Source organism: Thamnophis elegans, chromosome 3 (assembly GCF_009769535.1).
Source record: "Thamnophis elegans isolate rThaEle1 chromosome 3, rThaEle1.pri, whole genome shotgun sequence".
Classification (NCBI taxonomy): domain Eukaryota; kingdom Metazoa; phylum Chordata; class Lepidosauria; order Squamata; family Colubridae; genus Thamnophis; species Thamnophis elegans.
In genome coordinates this window covers 122,963,917-122,990,441 of record NC_045543.1, presented here as the reverse complement: position 1 = coordinate 122,990,441, position 26,525 = coordinate 122,963,917, and the positions used below count along the sequence as shown (strand labels likewise).

At 38.9% G+C, this 26,525-nt stretch overlaps 1 protein-coding gene across 1 annotated transcript; it reads left to right on the top strand.

Annotated features, from left to right (window-relative positions):
* The first annotated feature begins 748 nt into the window (after nucleotides 1-748).
* SNX18 (sorting nexin 18) lies at nucleotides 749-20,635 on the top strand. Its single transcript, XM_032214654.1, has 2 exons — nucleotides 749-2,714; nucleotides 19,163-20,635. The coding sequence occupies exons 1-2, from the start codon at nucleotides 1,076-1,078 to the stop codon at nucleotides 19,414-19,416; spliced, it is 1,893 nt and encodes a 630-aa protein (XP_032070545.1). The 5' UTR covers nucleotides 749-1,075; the 3' UTR covers nucleotides 19,417-20,635.
* Nucleotides 20,636-26,525: the final 5,890 nt, after the last annotated feature.

Genomic DNA, 26,525 nt, shown 5'->3' with positions numbered 1-26,525 from the left:
ATCATTATATGTTTAAGTATATTGTGGGTTTAATTTCTTTATTTATTTTCCCAATTTGGTTTCTCCTCTGATTTCCCTACTTAACCATCACTATCAGGATTATTCATTTAACATCATCCAGACTTGGATGATCTTAAAAAGCTAAGCAGGGTTTGGCCTTCATTAGCATTTTAAGAGGAAGCCTTAATCAAGACTGAAAATCATTACAGAATGCAAAGAAAACAGCCCTATGTTGCCAAGAAAACAAACAGGGAGATATGCCCTTGATGCCACCAACAACAGTGGTCCGATATTTAAATCCTCTGCCTTTGAAAAAGCTAAGCAGAGTCAGAGGCTCCTATTTAATATTTGGATGGGAGGCCACAAAGTAATACCAGGGCTCTAGACTGATCAAAAAACAGGCCAAGTTTATACACAGTGATTGGGAAGAAAACTCCAGGGCGCCTGACTGGACTTCAATCCCTATTGAGGGCTTCCCGTCGAATGGTCCTGATCCAACCTCAGCCTACGGGCCCCCGGAGCCAGACTCCCTTTTTCAGCGCCTGAGGCAGTTTCAGCGGCTTTTCCCTCGCTCCAAGGCGGCGTCCCTCCCGCGCCGAACGCCAGAGGGCAGGCGGCGCACCACAAGAAGCCAACCCAAAGTCTCGGGCCGCCGCTCCGGTCCCATCGATGGGGGCGGCAGCTCTGGGCTCGGCTTCCCGCCCCTTTCTCTCGGCTCTGGATTAGTGAAACTGGCGACGTGGGATAGTCCCCCGACCCGGCCCCTTCCTTGGGCGCCTCGAAGCGGCACTCCGGCGCTCGGTTGGAGAGCGCGGCCGCCGAAGGAGAGGGCTGCCCTTCCCGCGTCTTTTCCGGAGGAGCAGCAGAGAGGGAGCGGGGTATCGAGGTGAGGCGGAGGAGGCGTCCCGGCAGAGGGAGGCGGACCGGCCGTTGGCTCGCCGGAGGGGCGGGCAGCGCGGCCGGCCGGCCGGCCGGCGGGGGGCGCGAGCTGCGTCTATTTGGCGCCGCTGTGAGGCGGCCCTTCGGCTTCCATCCTTGCCTGGGCGGCGACCGGAGCGGCGGCGGCGGCGGGGCCATGGCTTTGCTGCGGGCCCGCGCGCTGTACGACTTCAGGTCGGAGAACCCGGGCGAGATCTCGCTGCGCGAACACGAGGTGCTGAGCCTGTGCAGCGACCAGGAGATTGAGGGCTGGTTCGAGGGGGTGAACAGCCGGGGCGACCGCGGCCTCTTCCCGGCCTCCTACGTGCAGGTCATCCGAGCTCCGGTAGCCGAGCCGGCGCTCCCGCCGCCCGCGCCCGTCCCGTCCCGCTACGCGAACGTGCCGTCCGGCGGCTTTGAGCCCTTGGCGGCGCCGGCGACAGCCTTCAACCCGCCGCCCGTCGCAGCCCAGCATCATCAGCTGCCTCCGCCGGCCGCCGAGCCCTTCCAGCTGCCTCCGCCGGCCGCCTCGTCGGGCTTCTCCTCCTTCCAGACGGCGCGGTCCTACGGCGGCGGCTCCTCTTCTTACCAAGCCAGTCAAGGCAGCGACGACGATTGGGACGATGACTGGGACGACAGCTCTACCGTGGCGGACGAGCCGGGAGTCCTAGGCAGCTCTTACCCGGACTACGAGAATGCGGCCATAGGAGTCGGCGGGGCGGGAGGCTCTGCCAGTAGGTATTCCCTTTCCACCCGGTCCGATCTGTCGCTGAGCTCCCGGAGCAGCCAGCCTGGGGGCCCCTTGCATCACCCGGCCGGCGGCGCCGCCAAGAGCTCGGCCACCGTCAGCCGCAACTTGAACCGTTTCTCCACCTTCGTGAAATCCGGAGGCGAAGCTTTTGTGCTGGGTGAGGCGTCGGGTTTCGTGAAGGACGGGGACAAACTGTGCGTGGTGCTGGGCTCCTATGGGCCCGAGTGGCAGGAAAACCCTTACCCTTTCCAGTGCTCCATTGAAGACCCCACCAAGCAGACCAAATTCAAGGGCATGAAGAGCTACATTGCCTACAAGCTGGTGCCAAGCCACACAGGGCAGCAGGTGAACCGGCGCTACAAGCACTTTGACTGGCTCTATGGCCGCCTGGTAGAGAAGTTCCCCGTCATCTCCGTACCCCACTTGCCGGAGAAACAAGCCACCGGCCGTTTTGAGGAGGACTTTATCTCCAAGCGCCGCAAAGGCTTAGCGTGGTGGATGGACCACATGTGCAGCCATCCCGTCTTGGCCCAGTGTGATGCCTTCCAGCATTTCCTCACCTGTCCCAGCACGGATGAGAAGGCCTGGAAACAAGGCAAGCGCAAAGCTGAGAAGGACGAGATGGTGGGCGCTAACTTCTTCCTGACCATCAGCGTCCCTGCTGGTGGCCCTGCTGCTCTGGACCTGCAGGAGGTGGAAAGCAAAGTAGATGGCTTCAAAAGCTTCACCAAAAAAATGGATGATAGCACAATTCAGTTGAACCAGACTGTTAATGAGTTTGCCCGCAAGCAGGTTGCTGGGTTCAAGAAGGAATACCAGAAAGTGGGACACTCCTTCAGGGGCCTCAGCCAAGCCTTTGAAATGGACCAGCAGGCTTTTTCAGTTGGCCTCAATCAGGCCATTGCCTTCACTGGAGAAGCTTATGATGCTATTGGTGAACTATTTGCAGACCAACCCAGACAGGACCTGGACCCAGTGATGGATTTATTAGCTCTGTATCAGGGACATCTGGCCAACTTCCCAGACATAATCCATGTCCAGAAAGGTAATGTAAAGTGTTAACTGTATAATTATGCCTTTAAAAAAATTGATGTAGATGTCATGGACGCAAATCTTTCCTCAGGTCATGTTTTTTACTTATTGATAAAAACATCCCAGATGGGTAATTCACATCAATCTATTAAGAAAAACAAAAGTGTTTTGAACTGTAATGGCTTTATTATGGCATAGATTTCTATCCATTTCATTCTTGTAAGCTTTGACACAGGCTGTGTTTTCTAGATTTTCTGATCGTTTGATTTCACTGCTTATATGTACAGGGATACACAGAAAGAAAAAAGAATCTGTAAGTTGAGAATAAATTTCTTCATCTTTGCCTCAGATGATGTACATTTTAGATTGCAATCCTACATATATTTAATTAGACCTGAACTCCACTAAACATAATACCTTCCGTTAAATTCATTAAAGTATATACTTTATTAGCAGCACAGATGATTTTTACAGAACCATGGGATGGGATGGAGGATGGGGTCATCATAACTAGAGCCAACTACATCAAGCTTTTTATTCATTTTTCACTTGCAAAAATATAGAAATATTTACCATCTTAATTACTATAAATGGTCTGGTATAATATTGTGTGTGTGTGCATGCACATATGTATTGAGAGTGATTTTCTAATCTCCCCCCCCCCATCCTCCCCCAATATATATTTCTCTGCTCCAGATGCTTAAGGCATGCAGAACCTTTGTCTTTTATCTTACAGGTTTTAGCAAGGAGGGAGATGAGACCTCTTATATCGACAGCTCTTGACAAAAATTGTGGATCCTTTAATTGAGAAAACTCCTAATGAATCACTCAAAAATTAATAGTGTCCATCAACAATCACAACACAATTAACTCAGCATATATATGACTAGAGATACTTATTGGCCCCTTTTCCTCATTATATTCATTGAAATGTGAAGCTGCATATTTGTTAGTACTGGCAAATATACACTATATTGCCAAAAGTATTCACTCACAACTGAGTCTGATTATGTGGATGGGTGAGCGAATACTATACTATAGTGTATTTCGAATATGAAATCTCTTACAAAGAAGGGACTTGGGGAACAGAGAAGAGAAATAGTAGTTGTGTGTTTACATCTGAGAGCCATACTTCATCTACCTGCATTTCATTTATTTTTCTTATTTCATTAAGTTCATTGTACCTCCCCACCCACCCTTCAGTAAGTTTTGGCTAGTTTACAAAACCTGATACTTAGTAAAAACAGTTAAAAACATAAACAAAAACAGAGCCCTAACTGAAAACAACCACAGTAAGAGAGACATACCAGCCCCATTCATACAAACATTAACCTCAGACCTGTATATAAGATAGTTCTCTGCCTAAAATTCTTTAGTTTTCACTGCCAATTTTAAAATGATTTCTTTCTTTTAAATTTAACAGTTGCAACTCATGCATGAAAACACAATCACACTTTCTCAAGCTTCATTAGCATAGCATGGCTGCTGCTACCCTGTGTATTTGACACAAATCACAGACTCTTCCTGTTTTTATTCTGTTCAAGTACAAGACTGAGAACAAGGCTGTTTAGCCATTCTGGGCAAATGCCAATTTGTGTGTGTGTATGGGTAATTTGAGGCAGTCATGGGCTCTGAGCATCAACCATGGATGCTCAGTTTACAAGAACAGAATAAGTGACTCAAGTGATCAGATTGACTTTGGGGAAAATACAAAAGTGCATCAGAACTCATATTTTGCAAATAAACTGTTGTGTTCTTGTATGTACTTTTGTATGCCTATCATTAGAGTCTGCCACCACAGCAAAACAATAACATTGCCAGAGAATGATTACACCACATGTGGAATGATGGCAAGAGACTAAGAGTAGATCTTATTGTTTGCTTGCCCAGATTCAGAATAGGCAGAGTAGATGGGGAGTTCTCTAGGTTTGGAGAGAAAAAGGTTCCTCCCTTAGCAATAAAAATATCTACAATAGTATATATACTTTGGCTTCTTTTCCAAGAAAATACTAAAATTCAGAAGAAAAATGTGTAAGGATACCTTTTAAAAGGTTATATTTCTTTAAACAAAATACTTCTGTAGATGTCTACTAATTTAATTCACATGTGCAGCGTGAAGCTCAAATACCTTATTATTTTAAAATATTTTGTTTGATTTTCCATGAAAATCTAACAATTCTAATATACTTTGTAGCAATTGAGTAACGTCTTCATACATTTTTATGAAGGAAAAATGAGCCACAAATATCTTAATCAATTTCAGTCCACATATGACTTGATTGCTCATCAATTACTTATTTTTATTAGCTGGGTAACTCTCTTTGGGATAGGATCCAGAGTACTGTATATTATAAATCCATTATGATTGAAAGTAGTAAGTTCCATTGATCTAAATTTGTCAATGCGGAAGAATATTTAATTTGGATTTCAGCCATATTTCTTGGCTCATGATTGTATTTCTGTTTTTGTGTATTCTTCCTCCCCAAGGATCAATTTCTGTGTTTAGTTTCTAGGTAAGTTATGATAGCGAAAAATTACATGAATTCTAATGTTTTGTCATGAAGAACTCTTCTATGAGAACTTTGTTCAGATGAATTTATAAAGTTGATTTTCATTTATAATGCTATGTTTGTCACACTTGTATCTGATTTTCTTTTTAGTTTTAATCAGCTAATGTATTCCTGAATAAGTAGGAAAGGATAAGGGAATCTGTGGCTGGTACTGGGTTTGATTTAAGTGATTTTTTTGTCATGCAGATGGAAACACTTGATATAACAAAACATTGAGAAGGAAGAGAAAGATGGCGAATACTTAGACTGACTGTTGAAATAAGATCTCTGAGGAATATGAAGAGACATTTATAATAGTTTAAACACTTAAGTACTTCAAGTTTAAGTACAATTACAATACAGTATTTCAGCATTAGAAACTCTTATTCATGTATGAATATAGCAAGACTACTGTGATTAGATGAATAGATAGATGGATAGTGATAGTGTTATCATTATCATTCTGATTTAAAATTAGAATCAGTATAGATTTTTCAAGGAGATTGCTTGATTTCTGTAATATAAAACTGATAAAAGGCCATTGTCCTAGACATCAGTTTGGATATTCTCATGGTTTTTGTGGCATCCTGACAAGAGAACAAGAAAGGCAATTGAATTGCTTTCCTCAGTTTTTCTTTCTTGAAGAATTTTCAGAATAAGCCAAGTGAGGGATATTTGCTTTAATCAAGTAATGTGATCTCTATTACATTTCAGTGCTATTCTTCAGACTAATTTAAGGTAAGGCCTGTTCAATCAGTGCCAGTGTGATTAGTGTTTAAATACTATTACATTACAGCAGTATAGCACAAAATGGTGTTCAACCAATTACTATTTGAAGAACATCAAAATATGGCTATATACTTGCATTTTCAGTAATGTGAGTGTCTATGTATATGTAGGTGCATATACCTAAAACAATTTTTAAAGATTTTTTTTTTAATTGCAAGTCGCTCGCATTCATTGTTAGAAACACCAAGGTGCTTCCGGGTTGAAAGGATTAGCTAGTAACATCACCGTTGTTCAGGGGATGCCCAGTTGGGGCTCCTTTTATGCCCCTATTAATGTGCACACCAAAGTAGTACCTATCTGTCTATCCGTGAGTACACGCTTTTGAACTGCTAGGTTAGGATGAGTGGGAGCAAATGGCAGGAGCTCACCACATCATGCAGTAGCACTCGGGTCTCAAACACAGGGTTATTAATCGTCAACCCAGTGTCCTAACCATGTAAACTACCTTCAAATTACAAGTGCAAACTACAGATTTCAGCATTGTATAACCTGACAGTGCTAATCTCTTGATAATTGATTAAATTGCTAGTTGGGACTGGGATGTCCTTGGGTGGAGGAATATTGACCCATAAAGCAGAATAATTGTAGCTCAGAGTTGCAATTAGGGGTCCTTGGTGTTCTCTGGGGTTGCTTTCTTTTCATGTCTTCTTGCTGACACTTTATTACTCAAACTAGGTAACATCATCAGTGCACTGCAAGAAAACAATCCCAGCTCTGATATGACCAAAAACATTGACCCATCATGACATCTTCACAAAACCCTGATGACCTGGTTTTGCCAACATGCCTGTGGCCTGAGTGCGATGGAACCTGTCAAGTGACTTGTTTGATTGATTGAGTGCTGTCACCAGGGGCCTAGGAGTTTATTGTTATTTTTTTAATATGTGGTTTTTGATCTTTGTAAGTAGCCTGGAGTCACTAAGAGTCAGCTGAGCAACCATATACATTTTCTTAGATAAATAAACATGTCACATCCTATTCAAATGAGGTATGAGTGTTTCTTTGAAAGAAAAACCGATAATGGATATTTCCAACTGTTAGAAAACTTGCCTCGTAAATCAGCCCATATTATAATTAATCTATGTTGGGAAAATCATATTGCCCGGGATTAATCTCTTTAACATCTCAAAATTGCCATTGAAATGTTGTCAAGGGGGTTCTTGACCATTCTATGCATGCATATAAAAACTATGTCTATATATAACCCTTTGTAGAATTTTTTTATTTACTTAATTTTAAACAAAAAAAATATTTATATATGACTGCTCAACTCACTCTCAGTGATTCCAGGCGACTTACAAGGATAAAACCCACAAAAACCATCCCAACCCTTGACATCTCAAGACAGAGGTCACTTGATTAGAATTTCACAAATTGTATCTTGTAGAGCTAAACAGACAGCCTGCAGCCCATATTCTGTACCTGCTTTTTCAGTCTCAAGTAGATTAGCAAAAACAAGAACAAGCCATCAGAAACACACAGAAATTTAGGGAGTTGGAGATGGACTAGTATGCATTGGGCACAGCAGTTTCAGCAATGAAGTATGATGATACCAAAGTGATAAGTGTACAATGATGTAAATATACAAGTGCCGCTCTTGTGTAGTTGCATCAGGATGGTTGCTGCAACTACATAAGTTGTGGCCTTTGCACGGCTTGTTAGTTGTGAAGTGTGTTTGGCCCATAGCGACCCCATGGGCAACGTTCCTCCAGGCCTTCGTTTCCTCTACCATCCTCTGGAGTCCATTTAAGCTCACGCCTATGCTTTTGGTGACTCCATCCAGCCACCTCATTCTCTGTCGTCCCTTCTTTTGCCCTCAATCTTTCCCAGCATGAGGCTCTTCTCCAGTAAGTCCTTCCTTCTCATTAGGTGGCCAAAGTACCGTATATACTCGAGTATAGGCCGACCCGAATATAAGCCGAGGCACCTAATTTTACCACAAAAAACTGGAAAAGTTATTGACTCGAGTATAAGCCTAGGGTGGGAAATGCAGCAGCTACCGGTAAATTTCAAAAATAAAAATAGATACCAATAATGTTTTTGAATATTTATTTCAAAGAAAAACAGTAAACTAGCGGTGTATTCAATGAAATACTTCACTCACCTCATGATGCTGATGTCCCGCTGTGATGATGATGTCCCGTGCAGCCGCGGGAGCGATGTCCCGCCTCCTATGACACACGGCACAGTGATTCCTATCATTGGATCACTGTACCAGAGGAGGTGGGACATCGCTATGTGGCTGCTTGCCATAACAAGGAGGAGGTGGGACATCGTTGCAGAGCGGCAGGAGGGGGAGGAAGGGGAATCGTAAGACAGCCCTGCATTACATTAGAACGTGAGGAGGGGGGATGGTGCGGTGCGCGCTGCGCGGCAAACTGACACAGAGGGAGGGGAAACTCACAGGGGCACTGGGCCATTCACGAGTGTCACCCAGCGGCATGGCCCCGCCCCTTTTTCTCCTCCATTTCGGGCAAATTTTTCACTGACTCGAGTATAAGCCGAGGCGGCTTTTTTCAGCCCAAAAAATGGGCTGAAAAACTAGGCTTATACTCGAGTATATACAGTATTTGAGTTTCATCTTCAGGATCTGGCCTTCTAAAGAACAGTCAGGGTTGATCTCTAGGACTGACCAGTTCGATCACCTTGCATCCAAGGGACTCGCAGGAATCTTCTCCAGCACCATAGTTCATAATCTGCATGACTACATCATCTTGTTTCATCCATGGACAATTATGATTGGATACTTTTGCCTCTTAATGGCAAACTAAGCTGATGTGATCTAAATGCTGAAGAACATTTCAGTGTTTTGCTCATATCCACACATAGCATCTGCTTTTATAAAAGTTTATCAGTACTTGTATTCCTCATTTAGTGACCACAATGGGAATCAGCAATTTACATCTTAAATGATGTTGTCACAATGCAAACCGTCACAATTTTATCATTTTACTTCAGCTTTCTCTTACTTTAAAGACCTGCAAAGGTTGCAAATGTGGATATCAGGGACAAAGTTACTTTGTCAACACTGTCATAACTGGAATGGTTGCTATCAGAAGCAGTCGCTAAATGAAGACTACTTTTATTGAGGCTATAATGATTTGAGATATTCCAAAATTTGTGTTTTGTTAATTATATTTTAAAGTCTGTAATATTCTTTATAGTTTCTGCAGTGATGTTTTTAGTCAATAAAGTGCTGGACTTGAAGACAGGACATCATAATTCATATTACTATGTAGACTTGAAGACTGTTGACTTTCCTTTAGTAAACTTACCCATAACACTGCAAGTATTGTTTGTTAGGCTACACTTTCTGGGAGAAAAGAAAAGTTTGCAAATCTTGTAAAAGTGCATTTGTAATTCTTTTAATTCAAATTTCAATGTGTTTCTCGGTCTTTGTAACCATAAAGCAAGAACTTTAGTGGGATTGTAAGGCAAGTACAGAGGACAGTTGTTCTACCCAGCAAAAGATGGATTACTGAATGAGTCCTCTCTCTTCTGGTTTCCAGCACACGCATGCATGATGTCCAATTGGTCTCTGCACATGTTGGAGTGCTGGAAACCCAAAGACCAGCTAGCCAGTGTGCATGCATGCACTGGAAACCCAAAGACCAGCTGGTGACAGCGTGCGGGCCCACAGAGAGGACTCTGTGTGTCACCTCTGGGACACATGCCATAGGTTCGCCATCACAGATCTAGGTAGTCAATACTGACTTGACAGTACTCATTGACAGTACTTGACAGTACTGCATGCATGCGCACCGGGCAACTGGTCTTTGGGTTTCTGGTGCGCACATGCATATGCACGCACACGCATTCCGGTTTGGGCACTCGGTGCCAAAAAGTTTCGCCATTACTGACCTAGATAGTTTCCAGAATAATTAACCTTCAAACTGACCTTTTAACCCTTTTGTGGTATATTCACTGCTGTCATAACTGAATCCGTCACCTTGTCAATCACCAGTCATTTGATTCCTCTTTTTCCTTCAACTTTTCCTAATTATTTATTTCCACATATCGTGTCCAAGCATGATACAAGGACTACACAAGTTTAATAAAAGCAATTTATAAAGGATAATGTAAAGTTAGGGCAGAGTATTTACTATTATTAATGCTAGTGCTGCTGTCTATGCAGAGCTCAGTCAGTCTCTGATTTTAATGAGTTGTAAGGAATGAAGCAAGTAGTAAAATTGAAGAGCATGAATGACAGGAAAAAGTAACAATTCATAATTGAGCCTATTCATAGTTAGGTCAGCATATTTTCAGTTCGTTTCCAGCATATATGCATCCCATTGGGCTACCAAGCAAGTTTAACAGCTTATCTTATGAACAAAACCCTCAGAAGTCAAACATGTTCACAAAGTATTATAAAGATAAAGTTATTCATTTCTACTTTATCTTGGAGGTAGCAAATCCAATCAGTCTTCACCAATGCTGTTCATCTGCTTTCAGATGGAATATCTTTTACTAGCTTCTCTATTCAGAGATTCCCCAGCCTCAGTTACTCATGCTTTCACCACTTTATTCTAATGTAGGATTAACTTTGACAACCGCTTGAGGTCTGCAGATAGATTACTAATTAGATCTTGGTTTTTGTATTTGCTAGTCTTTCCAGTTCAGTTCAAAGTGCTGGTTTTGAATTAGTTTTATGTACTGTATATGTATATGTATTATTACCATGGGTCCTCAACCCTCAGGCCACAGGGGTGTGGAACTGGGCCATACAAGCGGAGGGAAAGCACGCTCACATGTGCAGCTCCACCTGGGTGAATGGTATGCACACATGCAAAGTTCCATTTGTGTGGGCGGTGGGTATGTGCACCTGCCACTTGCGCAAATAGAGCTGCGCACACTCATGCGTGAGCCCATTTTTTGCACAGAACTATGGCCTCTCCCCTCCCACCGCCGCCAGTCCACAAAACCAGAACTGTTGGGAACCGCTGAGTTACAACCACTACTAAGAACAAGAGAGAGACTAAGAAGCTAGTAAATTAGTGTTAAACTTTTACCATACCTTGGCTATCAGTGGTTCTTGAATGACTGCTTGTTTCCATATACAAGTCCTCCAAATTGAAATTTTCTATGAAGGGTGTCCTCTTTACCTTCTGATATGAGGACAATGAGCTATCATAAAGAATATACATTTGTTTAGTAGCACATTAGCATTGAAAACTCTTCCTAAAGAGTTCAGCTAACACATACCTTTCTATCTGTTCCACGCAATAAAAACTTTTATTGGCAGAATGTAAGCTCTCCAACTTTAAGTTAATGTTCTTTTTTGTTTTATTATACTTTATTATTGTTGTTGTATTTAGATTTTAATTTTAACATGAGATTGTGATTCAAAAGACGTATGTACAGTATGTAAATAAAACTATTATTGCTTAGCTATTTCTAGCAACAGCTAAATTTTGTATTTCTTCCTTCTCTCCCTCTCTCTTTCTCTCTTTCCCTATCCTTCCTACCTTCCCTCCTTTGCAGTCTTTCTGGAAAATCTTTGAATGCTGGAAAGAAGTAAAGGGAAAATTGTGATTGAACAAAGTAATTGTTCTGAAGCAATAACAATGGAAGAATCATATGCATAAGGTGGTAGATATGTTTTCCATTCCTGTCCAAATATGAAACTTTGGACTCCTGAACCTTTCATGATAAGATTATATTCTTGTTCTAAGCAGTACATACTGCCTCATCTCTATCTATACCATTGGCTATACTTTTTCCTGCCCTTTGTGTCTCTCGGCTGAGACACAAAGCTGAGTTACAAAGCTGGAATCTGCTGTGCTTAGAAAGATAGGTCAGCACTTTGACTCCAGGATGTAAAAGGGTACCAAAGCTGTCCATTGCTCAGGGATATGTAGCACCATTGTTTATCCCATAAAAACCAAAAAGAATTGGTGCTTAAGGGAAATACAACTGATATCAAATAGGCTATCTATATACAAGATTATAGAGTTAATTAAGCTATTCTGTATAATTTATAAAATCCTTGGGTCTTGAGAAAACTTGAGAACTTCCATTTTAAAACAATAAAAAGGTAGGATATAATACATGCCATCCCCAAACTTTGCATACTGTTTTTGCTGAACATTCTGGCAAACAAGTGTAATTTTGCCTACTACCCAATTTTTTTCATGTAGGTTTTTTTTTGCCAATGGGAGCAGATGACTACCCCTCCTTGGCTATTTACATCTATTTAAAAATACTCCCCCAAATGCTAGAATCTTAAGAGAAAGACAAAGTCTATAATTAATGTTGGCTTGTTAGGAAAAATCAATATAGAGATCCTAATCCACATTTTAACACTAAATGAACCATTTATAATCATATCCTGATTTGTTTAACAGCTCTTTCTGAATGCAAGTGAATAGAGTTGGGAGGTTGCATTAGCACATGTGCTCCTTCAAAAATCAGCCATTCTGGGTTGCATGACTCATATAATTTTAGCAGAATTTTCACTAGATTTCCCTCATATTTTGACCACCCTTATATGATATAAAGTAATAGATATCTGTTATTTAGTATCTCTATTCAATTCCTGTTGTGTTTTTGTTGTAACCAGAGCCAAGAAATGTGGGGAGAGAACTGAGAGCTGTGGTTTACCTCCCACTTTGCTTTAGGTTCATTCAGTGGCAATCCAAAACTCACTCAGACTTTTCATTGTCAGAGTTCAAAAGTTTTGCATTAAACCTTGTTCAGATACAATATCGTGAAATTAGAAACTTTTGACTGTCAGGAAATTCTGAAGCAGAATAGTTGGCAGTCTTACAGAAGAAATAACTCCATTTAGATTAAATTAGATCCAGGTAAACAGCTTAGCCATAGAAGAAGACACATTCTTAAGACTGCAACAAAATCTATCTTAATCAAACAATAAAATGTATTGAATATAAGCAGAATAATGAAGAAAGAATCAAGATACAATGATAAAAGTAAATAAAATATTATGCTGGAAGACTGGTCTACTTAACTCTAGATAAAGTGATACACTCTTCTATGCCAGTTAGACCTCATCTGTAAATGGAATCTTATGTATCTTGCCTTATTAGATGAGCATTTAGACTTATATACTGCTTCATAGTGCTTTACAGCATATTGCCCCCAACAATCTGGATCCTCATTTTACCAATTTTGGAAGGATGGAAGTCTGAGTCAACGAGCCAGTCAGGATTGAACCCTTGGCTGTGGGCAGAGTTAGCCTGCAATATGCATTCTAACCACTGTGCCCTGTCCAGTGGGGAGTAGAATACAGGTAGTTCTTGACTTAAAACCACAATTGAGCCCAAAATTTCTGTTCCTAAGCAAGACAATTGTTAAGTGAATTTTGCCCTATTTTACGACCTTACATGGTTGTATAAGTCAATCTGGCCCTCCCATTGCCTTTGCTTGTCAGAAGGTCACAAAAGGTGATCATGCAACTATCATAAATATGAGCCAGGTGCAAAGCATCCAAATTTTGATCAAGAGACCATGTGGAATGTGGACTCTACAATGGTCGTAAGAATGAAAAACAGTCATAAATCACTTTTTTCAGTACCGTTGTAACTTTGAACAATCACTAAATGAAATGTAAGTCGGGGACTACTTGTAGAGACAGACAAAGAATCATTTGTGGGGCAGTTATTCTCAAAAGTTTACCTGGCCAGTTGAGAATGAGTCTTGTTCATTTGCAGAGGTGGCTGGGACATGATTAGAGGAAGGTATGAATTGGGTCATTCTGTTAGTCAATTTAAAAGGCCAGCCAGGACCAGACTACATTCCAGAAGCATTAAAGGAAATTGCACAAACTACCTGAGAGTTTCATGTTGCCAGCAGTTGATTCACAATGCACTTAATTGTGATCGCAATATAAGTAAGCTAAAGATTTTTTTAAAATAATGTCAGTTAAAGATATTTTGTATGCCTGCTGAAAAAGACATGCAATATGATATAGATATAAATCTAGAATTTGTTTTTATAATCAATGTCTTGATTACATTTTTTATAAAATGGAAAAGCAGTAGGGGGGAATGAAGATGAATTTATAATGCCCACCCCTGATTTATTTTATTTTGGTAGTTTATACTTGTACATACCAATTCAGTCAAGTTGATGACTGAAGTTGATTAAAATCTGGTTTTAGTATTCTGTTTACACTAACAAAAATGAGAATTAATATTCAGACTAACTGAAACTTTTCCAACAATGAACCTGTTCCAAAAATGAGGTATCATATGTCTATATTTTTATTTCTCAGCTTCTGCAATTTGATGATATTCCCTAGCCAACATTCTGAGAGTTGAGGTCTACATGTCTTCAAATTGCCATGGTTGAGAAACATTAGTTTTGTCTCACATTTGTGTCAGATAAAGAATGCCCCATTCAGCAATAGCCACATAGTGAGGTGGTGTGAAGTTGGTGGGAACAGCATCATGATCTAGACTCCTGTCAGAGTCGTAGGTATGAGATGGGCAGCCATAAATTTACCAAATAAATCTGGCTGCCCCTTTTTTTTGGGGGGGGTACTTTGAACTTATAAATATGTACGCAGAGGACTGAACTTGGATCACAATTGTACATCAATTATTTTGCAGATTTTGACATCTCCCTTTCTATGCTCATGGTTCCGAATCAGGTTATGCTTATTGGAGGCAACTGTTACCTGGAAAAAGCAGACACATGGAGTGCAAAACATTCCAATTAAGTGCAATGTTGCAGGGAAAATATTTTGCTAGGCAACATGAATGGATGGGGGGGACACAATTAGAGAGTACAATTGGAAATCCAAAGATGAATGAGAATGATGATTATTTGATGAATATCTATGTTTGAAAATGGTATCGTTTTTATCAAGCATATGTTTGCTTATGCATACATACGGTAAAGGAATGAAATTATTTGGATTGAAACTGAAGCAAGAATGCTGAAAAGAGTATTTTGGAGATTTGTTCCAGAATAATAGCAGTGTGTCAAGGAGTTGAAATGTAACAAATGTTATCAGTGTTAGCATCCAAGAAAAATATGCCTAACAGCTAACCTGAATCTGTTGTTTATCATTTCCCTGGTTCCATTTATGCCTAAAAGAGCAACAGAAAGTAAGCCCAATGACTTCCCCTAATGGCAAACTTTTGGAGTTATCTGACAACTGTTATTGATATCTTCTATCAATACTTTCTTCTGCAGGCTAACCATCCTTCCTATAATTGTTTACAATGATAGAACTTGGCTTTCTTTATATCATCTTAGTAGTCTTCCTGATTTGGTTTTATTTGTTTAATAATGATCAGGTGAAAATTTATTGTAACAATTTTGTTATTTATAAAACACTAAAGCACATGTTTATAATTGTAAAAGATAAAATTTGCATACTTTCATCAAATCTGTTCCATGATACAGAATTTTAAGCTATTGCTTCCAGAAAAGATATTAAATGCATTAAATTCAGTTAAAATGAATTCATATCTTGATGCCCTCTGTGTATATGTACTATTTTTTGTTTTTCTGAAATTTAGGGAAAGGGATTTTTTCAGGAGATTAATATTCAATAACTTTGGAGTCCGAGTGCAGAAAAAGAACAATAACTGTGTGGAATCCAATTCAGTTCACTCACTGATGGATCTGCTCCTCTCAGAAACTTATAGCATCTACCTGTGCCTTGTGATTTGTCTCAGTATTATTGTAACTGTCAAAACCAAATGTGTGAACTAGATACGGATCTGTATCAGTTTCTGCTCTTGAATGGTGCAATATGTTTTTGATGGGATTGTGGAGTTTGTACTGTAGAACAAAAAGTTGGACTTTGCAAGCTATAACCATTGAAACTGAGATTGTATACCATCTTGAACCATACTAAAAAGTTAATGTAAACATTCTTTTTAAGAAAAGAAAGTAATTCAAAAAAATTGTTATAAATTTATCATAACACTAACAATTAGTATTAAGCTTCTATAGCTGTGACACAGTGTTGCCCGTTCCTCTTCTGGGTTTCTGACACGCAAACACGGACGATGATCAGGTGTTTTTGGCATGTGCAGCAGTGCTGGAAACAAGAAGAGCTGGTCTTCTGGTTTCCGTTGTGCGCATGTGCAGCAGCCAGCTGATCGTCGTGCGCACATGTACACCAGTAACCGGAAAGCAAGCTGGCTGGTGTGCATGCGCGCACCAGAAACTGATAATTCATTTCCCAGCATGCACATGTCCACTTGGCAACATGTCTTCTGGAGCGAGTCCCCAACGAGTGCACGCAAAGTGCATGCATGCATGCTTGGTGCCGAAAAGGTTCACTGTCACTGTTCTATAGCAATGCAATGCTAACCTTATCTGGGTCTGAAAACTCTTATCAGCTACACACTGATAAACTAACTATAAGACGTTAGCTTTACTTTTCTGGAAAGAGTAGTACTGTTAAGAATAATATTTACTGAATTAGTCAAGACAGAACATTACTTGCAACAAGGAAGGGGAATGCAGGGGTGCGGGATATCTGAGGAGCCATTTCACCCCAATAGAACTAGGCCAGTGAAAAAGGCTAGCTATGGACTCCGTCTGCTAAGAAATTTCAGCGGGTAGAGTCAAGGAGAAGAGCCTTCTCTGCTGTGACCCCAGCCCTGGGGAACACTGCCACCATAGATGAGAACTGTTCTCACCCTTTTGGTCTCAAAGGATAGTACAATTTAGTTCTTCCGGTTGGTTTGGTGTCCTGAGGAGTGGGGGGACACTCACTGCTGGATGTGGTTGACAGGATAACACTTCCTTTCCATGCCATCTGTATCTTGGGCCTGGTTTGTTTTTTCGTTTAGTTTTGAATTTTGAATTTGCATAGTTCTAATATCTTAATTATTTTTCTGTTTATTCTTTTATGATCTGTAGAGATTCCCCTAATTGGGAAGATAAATGGCACATAAACTTAAATAAATGAATAATAAATGGAAGGTCATTAAGAAAGGACAGGTAAAGTTTTTGTTTTGGTTTATTGCCTTGTAGCCTGTACTCCTCTGTGATTTTTGACTTAGACTAGTTGGTCTCTGTGTGGTTCCCGTAGCTTCATATTTTGAAGGTAGATTTCTAAGGTAAATGTGACAACAGTCTTTAGTCGTCCTGGTTCCAGCAGAGTGGGCCTGTTACAGCTTCTGTTGTCTAGGGAGCTGTGGTGCGTGCATTGTGGAACCTTCTCCCGACCCTCCTTCACCAATAGGAGTCTTTATGATACCCATTTTTGAAGATATGATTCTATACCCTTTTAAAACAAAGTGCAGGTAGTCCTTAGCTTACAACCACAATTGCAACCAGCATTTCAGTCGCTAAGTGATACAGCTTAAACAAGTCATCACGTGACTGGATCCAGTTTTACAACCATTTTTACCACAGTCATTAAACTAATTACTGTTGTTCTGAAGCTATGTGGTCATTAAATGTGTCAAACAATCATTAAGTGAATTGGCTTCCCCAATTGATTTTTCTTGTCAGATGCCAGCTGGGAGGTCACAGATTGCAATCCCATGATCAGAAGATGCTGCCACTGTTGTAAATGATAGCTGGTTGCAATTTGTAATTTTGAGGATGAATTGTAAGTCACTTTTTCAAGGCTATCATAGTTTTGATCAACAGTCAGGGACTACCTATATAGAGAATGTGAAAATAATATCTAACCAGTTCATCCCTTCCTACCAGCACTTGTAGTAAATATTTTACAAACTTAGGACACTTCCAGAAACAATCAGCTCACTCGACTGTTACTTTTATAGTACCACCTACTGTAGGGTAAGTCATGGATTTTACAATTGAGTCCTAGGAGTCTTGGAAATCTTGATGCTATTTAGAAACTTGCATGTCAGTTATGAATTCAGAATAATGGTTCCTTGAAATTTGGCAACCACTATAACTCACAGTACTTTTATGAACAGACTCTATGAAAGAGATTCCACAGTAATTTGAAAGAGCTTCTTCAGCAAATTCTCTTGGAAAGTTTTAAAAAGTTTAAAGCAGCTGCTCCAACAAGCTGACTTGTTCCATACAACACTCACATATTCTACTTGTAAAACTCAGGAGACACTTTGGCTTAATTTAGTGGTAGCTGCATCTTTTTTTAATCCAGTAGGTAAGATGACCTTGCTTGGAACTAGTAATTAAAATCTCATTATGGCTAGTTAATATTAAAATGGCTTTAACATAAAGCTGGTTTGTGGAGTCATTGATTCCAGGGTTACCTTTCAGAGTTGCCTTTCTTGCAATTCCAGCATGCCTTAATCTGTAACAATAGACTCCAGAGGGAAAGAGACATCATGGGCCCGCTGTTCATTTATGTTGGGATGTTTATGGCCACTGTTTAAAAAAAAATAGATTGAGAGAAGCTGGGACAAATGTTTGATCTGTATGTCTTTCTGAATTTGGAGATGTAGTGTAACACTTAACATTTTTAATGGCTTATCTGAAAGATTTACAAAATAAAATTAACAGAACTATGAAAACATATTCAAAGCATGGTTATATGTTTCAGACTATTGAGCAATTATAATGTGATTTTCAACCAGCTGGATGGGGAATTCTGGGAGTTGAGGTCCACAAGTCTTAAAGGTTGGACACCTCTGTTCTAAATGGTTCTTCGAATTTGATTTTATTTAATTCAAATGAGTGTGTGAAGACAAAAGTTGTTGGCTTGAAGTCTGTATAAGCAAACAAGAAAATTCCAGGGAGTGGTTCATAATATCTCTAGCAATACCAAATGTTCTCAGTGGGGAAAAAAATTATTTGATTAATAAACAAGTTTGGGTGATATTTTGTTCACTTTTTGTTCCCTATTCTTAAATACAGATAAAACATTACAGAATGTGGAGACAGAATATCTTAGATTGAAAGCCACAACATTTACCTACTATTTTGAAAGACAAAAGCTATTTTAATTCAAGCATGTCTTAAATTCAAGGCAAAACAGATGTTTGAATTGCTGAATTGTTCTGGTTTTTGTTTAGTCAAAAAAAAATCAGACATAGGTTATAATATTCAAAATAACAAGATTTATACCTACAGTGTCTATTTCATATAGTACTGTAACCATTTATAATTTATGTAGAAATTAGTAATATCTTTTAATATATTTTTCATCTTTCAATAATTGTTTTGTTTTTCTTCTTTTTTATTCAACGTGCAGGAGCCCTTACCAAAGTGAAGGAAAGTAAGCGGCACGTAGAAGAAGGAAAAATGGAAATCCAGAAGGCTGATGGCATTCAGGATCGTTGTAACATTATTTCATTTGCCACTTTGGCAGAGATTCACCATTTCCATAGAATTCGAGTCAGGGACTTCAAATCACAAATGCAGCATTTCTTACAACAGCAAATAATTTTTTTCCAAAAAGTGACCCAAAAGTTAGAAGAAGCTCTTCACAAATATGACAACGTTTAATGTTGCTTAATTAAATAAACTTTACATGGTGGCTATTTCTTGGATTGCAGATGGAATCAACCACAGAGGCAAATGCTGCTCTAATGACCTTTAACACCTCTCAGGGTGTTTTGCAAAACTCTTTTTTTGTAATTGTTCTGAATTCCAGAACCTAATAATTGCATAAGGAGAAAATAATTATGCATACATAGCAGAGACTATACTATACATTGTAACTAAATTATACCCAAAATGCCTACACTACCATCATAATGTCTTTTGAAATAATGATTATACTATTTGCCTTATTGCTTTTTTGAAATATGGTATTTTAGTGCATATGCTATAGACCTCAACATGTTGGGGTCTTTAAGGAAGTGGGCTAATGCCCACTTCATATGCCTTTTAAAAATTCTCCTTGGTTTGAATTTCTTAAATTCAGCCAATTCTCTGTTTACAACTTCCTATTAGAGCAGCTATGCGATTTTGTGCCTTTAGCATTTTTCTTTTTTTTTTTCTAGTAAATGACATTTTTATGATTGAATGAAGTTGGCACCTCTGACAGGGCTTGATTTCAAACCTCATAATGACTCAAAAATAACTAGTTATATAACTTGCACACTAGATATTATGGTAAATGTTGGTAAAGCAACAACAAAATTTAAAATCATTTTAGATTCCGTGTTGATTAAAAATACTATTTATTATTTTTACCAGAATATTAAGTACACAAGCAACAATGCAGCATTGCTGTATTTACTTTCTTAATATGTCAGCATAAAATCTTTCTGTGTAATACATCTTTGGATAGAAACTTGGACCATTTATCTAATAAAAGGATACTGAATTATATCAGTGGGATATGACTAAAGGTTCAAAGAGTAATGCTTGCATGCATGTGTCTGTTGTTTGGAAGATTTTTCTGGCAGTTGATTTGTTTGTTTCTAAACATGGGCCCACATTGTCACTTGAAACTTGCTAATGCCAGGAAGCATTACTGTTCAGTGAAATTATTTGTTGGTTAGAAAAAAATACATGTATATTAACACATTTTGTGCTCATGATTCCTATTCTTTAGAGCAGTTAAAGAACCCACTGTGTGAAAATGTTAATTGAGGCCTTAACACAAAGAGATGCTGGGAAATGTATTTTACTCAACTTACATACCCTCTATCACAGGGGTGTCAAACTTGATTTCATCGCATCAGGGTTGTGTTTGAATTTGGTGGGCCACGGTGGGTGTGGCTAACTCGACATCACTCATGTCAGGTGCGCCTGTGGTGGCCCAAGCAGTCAGCCAGCAAAAACGGGCTCCTGAGCACTAGTAACAGCCTCTTGCACCCTCTGCCAGTGAAAACTGAGCTCGGGAGGGCCACAGGCAGCCCTCTCGAACTCCGTTTTCATTGGCAGAGGCACCAAGGGCCAGATCTAAGTACCCCGTGGGCCGGATCCAGCCCCCAGGACTTGAGTTTGTCATCCCTGCTGGATGACTTTCTTTTGCTGCCGTCTTATTTTAGTGGTGGCTGGGAGAAGTCTTTAGAATCAACCTATTTCTGTATTGCTAGAATGCTTTTTGAATATGTTCTGGAACCTGATTCATTCTCCAGATTTTAGTAAATCAATCTAATTGCAGCCCTACAAGTTTGTTTATACTGGGCTGTTAATCTACTGCTAGACAAAAAGCTTTTAAAAAGAACTTACTGAATAGTACATCCAATTCAACTCGGTTGAGGAATGACATCTAGATATTTCTCTACTGCATAGATATGGCATATTTAAATTGGTTCCAAATTTAGAAAATGCTATTCTTTTGGCTTGATACTGTACAGAAGTACATCTGCATATAGTTGGAGAAAAAGTTCACACCATACATTGAAGTTGTTCCAGTCTGCTTGAAGTTTCAGTAGCAACTTTACAGAACACAGGCATGGAGGATTGGTAGCCTGGGCCCAAATATATATTTTTGTATTTTTTTTTTTAATTGAATCTTCTTTTATTTTAAAAAAAATTTAAGGGAAGTAAACACTTATGTTTTTATTCCAGCATTTTAAAATTAATTGGTGAAATTCTAGAAAAAAATACAAAGCTAATTATGTACAATCAAGGTAACTTTCTACATGTTGACCAAAACATGTAATTTTATGTTGATCATAAAAAATGTGAAGACTTTCTCAAGTTAAGATTGACTCCTGTTAATTGAATCTATGAAGTTTGTTAACAGAATGCCATTGTATGAATTTTAGGTTTGTTTGTTTACATCTACACCTGGCCAACTGCTCTGAAATTTTCAGGTGATCTTCACTTCCAGAGAAAGAAATAGCTAACTGAAAATGGCTCTGTGGAAAAGCAGACCTAATGACCACAGTGGAATGAAGAGCCAGTGAATAGACTGGCTATTTGTAATTCCTCTGTGAACAAGGAGGGGACTTGAGATCAGTCACAAGTGCTCCAAACAGCTGCTCCCTGCAAGGAGATCACAACAGAGTAGTCTCCAGCAGGTTTTAGAGTTCTGGGAAATGAGGCAAGTCCCTTTGCTCAAACTGCAGTTGGTACCTTTGAAAGGAAACTGTGTTTGTGACATTCCATTTTTAATCACATTCAGAAATACTTGATTAACTACGTTTCAGGTATGAGTATTGAGGTACTTTCTCAAACATTTCTGCTGCTCATCAGCTTCCATTGTCTTTATTTCTGAAATGTGTTTTTTAAAAATTGAATTTTAAAAAGTGCTATCTGACAGCTGAAGAATCAGTCTTCAAGGAGGGGCAGATGAATAAGGAGAAAAGACTCTGTCTTGTTTTTAATTTCCCTCAACAAAATAACATGAATATGGAATGTATGAAGTAGGAATCATATTAGGACAAATGAACAAGTGCTGCAGTTTTACTTGTTCAAGAAAATGGTGCCAGCATTCTAGATGTACGGTATATACGCATTCTATATTGCGCTTGTCTAAGTACAAAAGCTTACGTAATAGCTTTTGTTTGAGAAATTATAGCAATTTTTATTCTTCCTGATTCTTAGCCTTCCTGATGCTAATCTTGAAGGAAGTGAAGCATTTTGGTTAGAGACAGTGAAACTCATCAGTAATTCCTAGTCTCATTGAAATGCTTGTCATGTGAATATTTTCCATAGATAGATACAGATTCAGATTTCTATGCCTGTACTAAGTAATACATAAATATGCAAAGCACATTTAAAATCTGCTGGTTGAAGCTCCACCCCCTTTTGTATGAGCATTGAAAACATACAAAACTGTCTTGGTCCATTGATTGTGCAGTTATGGCCATCACCTTGACTGTTTACCACTGCATCAAAACAATAGCCTCAGCAACCACTATTACTGATGTTTTTAAATATAGAAAGATATTGCATATCTTTCTGCATCAATATGAAAAGATACCTGTGTTACAATTTTGAAAAGCTGAATTATATTTACAGATTTATGGCAAGAAAGGCATTATTCTATTCTTTTACTAACACAAATCCACTAATTATATATGTATAACTTCGTTCATGCACAACTTTAACCTATTATTAGAATGGGATTAGGCGTGTGAATTAGGCGATTGAATTATTCTACAAATCATCATCATCAGGTTTTGTTTCGAGCATATTGGGCAGCAAGTGGTTTTCAGCGGTTTTAATCATTTGCAGCATCATCCCACGGGGCATTAATGGTTTTAAGATCTTCCTTTAATATCTGGCACCAAGTTTTCCAAGGCCGGCCTTGTCTTTTCTTTCTTCCAGGAGGTATCCAACATAGTGTAATTTTTGGATGCCAGTCCTTAGGCATCCATAACATATGGTCAACAAGCTGCATGTGAAGTAGTACCTCTTCATTAGTGATGTCACGTTATGAAACGCGGAAGATTCTTCTCAAGCAGCATTGTTGGAAAAATGTTTAATCATCTTGGTTGTACACTTCCACATTTCACAAGCATATATTGTAGCTGGTATAACAACACTATTGAAGAGTTTTATCTTTGTAGCTTATGGATGCCGTAGACCAAATTGGATGCATGCGTTGAAATATGACCACCATTCCATTTGATGCTTAATGTGCTTCTCTGTACCTCCATCAATAAACACAATGCTACCAAGATAAATACATTTATGTTCTACCAATGATGGTTTAAAAATCCTGGCTTGATATTATATGAGAACTACATTCAGATGAAAGAAAGGCATTACCTGATCTGAAGATCTGAAATGACAGTGAAACAACCATGAAGAACAGGTTAGAAGGGAATATAACACATGAGTTAAAAACAAAAAACAAAACTTCCCTTGAATTTTGTGATAATAGTTGAGTAACTATTGCTCAAGTATTTCAAATGATTCCTTAAGTTACACATCTGTATAACTTAAGAAATAATTTAAAATATTTCCACACAATAGTTTGGAGGTACTGATCTGATTCTTTTGCTGTGAATATATTAAATAAGCTTTGTCATTGGATATTTTTTTTGTAATGTGGATGTTTATATGCATGTTAAAATTAATAAGGAGGCATGTGGGAATACATATGAAATCTATTCATTTTGGAATAGGAAGGTATATAGCTGCATTTTTCAGTTGCTGCTATTTTCAGAGGAATTCTTTCAAATACTAGTAACCACAAGGTAATTCTTGTCCATAACTTCTTGTTTCTTTTCATGGGAAATGAACAACTTTCCATACAGAGTTCCTTCTCCCCCTAAACACTCAGTGTTGTAGTTGGTTTATTTTTAACTTATAATGATGGGTGAATTGACTCATTATGATGTAACATATGCAAACCATGACAATTAGTTTTGTTCAGTGAACTGTTCTTTTAAAAAATGTTCATGTGGGAAAAAAGCATGATGATAATTCAATGTTGAATTATTTCTTTTTAATTCCTGATTTGTTTCTAAAATACCTACATGGCCATCAGTGTTAGCCTTGACTTTCCACAGTTGCAGTTTGGGGACAAGCACACCCAAAATGTAACAATATTGTGCACTTAAGCTTCTTGAACAATTTTATAGAAGCACATTAACTGGGTTGAATAGTAGCTTTGAAGAGTTTGGTTATCAATCTGTTAAAATGTTCATATTCTTATCTGTTATTTTGGATATATATTTCTTGTAAGAAACCTTTAGCTTGTAAATATTCTCAGGTTTCGTAAACTAACTTTAGTTCTCAAAAATGAAGTGGTAATCAAGAATCCGTGTTTCCAAAATATAAGGAGATTTTCTTATATTTTGCCCAGCCTCTCATTTGAAACCACAATGCTTTCTGCCAAGGAGACTTTAAAACATGAATGTGCTAGGTTTCTACAAATTAATACAAATATTATAATAAACTAGAAATTGGTCCATTGAACTAGGCTGTGGTTTTTATCATGGTTTGATGAACAAGCCATAATGATTTGGTCCATGTATAACAGGTCAAACTCACATCATCATGGTAGCATCCTGTGACATATCAGGACTCCCCCCCCCCCTTCGCTAAACCAGGCTTGGGCATAGCCAGCACATGATGCATTCGGCCCACGGGCTGAGAGTTTGACAGCCATGATCTATAACCATAACACCAAGCCCTAAAATGTGTCAAAAGACTTTTTGCTAAACCAAAGTGAATCAACAGGAATTACTATGATACATTGATTAGCCCAAACTACTACTGTAGTTTTCTTTGAGGCTGTAGATTATTTGGGAGACAATTCAATATGACAAAACATTGTTGGCTTTTGTAGCTATAGTTGCTACAAGAACAATTTATACCTGATTTGGCCTTCAGAGAATACAATGAAATGATCACACAAATGATGATGACGACGATGATGATGATGATGATGATAAGAAGAGGAAGAAGAAGTAGTAGTAGTAGTAGTAGTAGTAGTAGTAGTAGTAGTAGTAGTAGTAGTCCAAATTGAGTAGAGGAAACATCATAAAAGCCATAAATACCTGGGCTATACCTGTGATTCGATACTCTGCAGGAATAATTGACTGGACCCAAATGGAGTTGGACAATTTGGACAGAAAAATAAGGAAGCTTATGACAATGAATCATGCTTTGCACCCTAAAAGTGATGTTGACAGATTATCTCTACCAAGAGCAGAGGGTGGTCGAGGACTCCTACAAATAAAATAGACTGGAAGAAGAAAAACACAGCTTGAATGATTACATCCAGAAAAGTGAAGAACCAATGATTAAGGAAGTAAATAAAGGGGGCCTTTTAAAGACAAGTCAAAAGCTGAATATAAATAAGAAAAGTAATTGAGAAGTGAGCTGAAAATTGGAAAAACAAAGCTATGCATAGCCAATACTTGAAAAATATTGTAGGCAAAGCTGACCAAAAGTTAACTTGGAACTGGTTAAGATCAGGAGCACTGAAAAAAGAAACAGAAGGCTTTATTTTAACAGCTCAATAACAAGCCATAGCCACAAACTGCATGAAAGCAAAAATTCAACATGTTACCACCAACAGCAAATGTCGCCTCTGCAATGAGAAAGATGAGACAGTTGACCACTTGATCAGTGGGTGCAGCAAAATTTCACAAACTGACTACCTACAACGCCCTGACCGCATTGCTAAGATCATTCACTGGAAATTGTGCCAAAAGTTTGGATTTGAGTACAGCAAAAACCACTGAGAACATCAGGTTCAGAAGGTTTTAGATAATGAGAAAGTCAAGATCTTGTGGGACTTCAGAATTCAGACTGACAGGTACTTGGCTCACAACACACCTGACATAACAATAGTTGAAAAGAAAAAAGTATGCTTCATTGACATTGCAATACCTAGAGATGCACGAATTGAAGATAAACAGCAAGAAAAAAAAATCACAAAATACCGGGACTTGCAAATTGAAGTTGAGCGACTGTGGAAAAAGAAATTGAGTGTTGTCCCGATTGTAATTGGAGCCCTTGGAGCATTACCCAAAGGGCTACCTCGCTATTTGGAAATTTTAAATTTATTAGACTTGGAACATTCTCATTCTACAAAAAACCACCCTACTTGGAACAGCTTATATCCTTCGACGTTACCTTAATAGTTCCTAGGTCCAACAACAACAACAACAACAACAATAATAATAATATCATCATCATCTAATGCTATGCATGTCTAGTTAAAAGGGATTTTCACTATTCACAAAGGG

Coding starts and splice junctions, on each gene's coding strand:
- SNX18 (XM_032214654.1), top strand. CDS start 1,076: ATGGCTTTGCTGCGGGCCCGCGCGCTGTACGACTTCAGGTCGGAGAAC. Junction 2,715..19,162: donor CATAATCCATGTCCAGAAAG/GTAATGTAAAGT, acceptor TTCAACGTGCAG/GAGCCCTTACCAAAGTGAAG.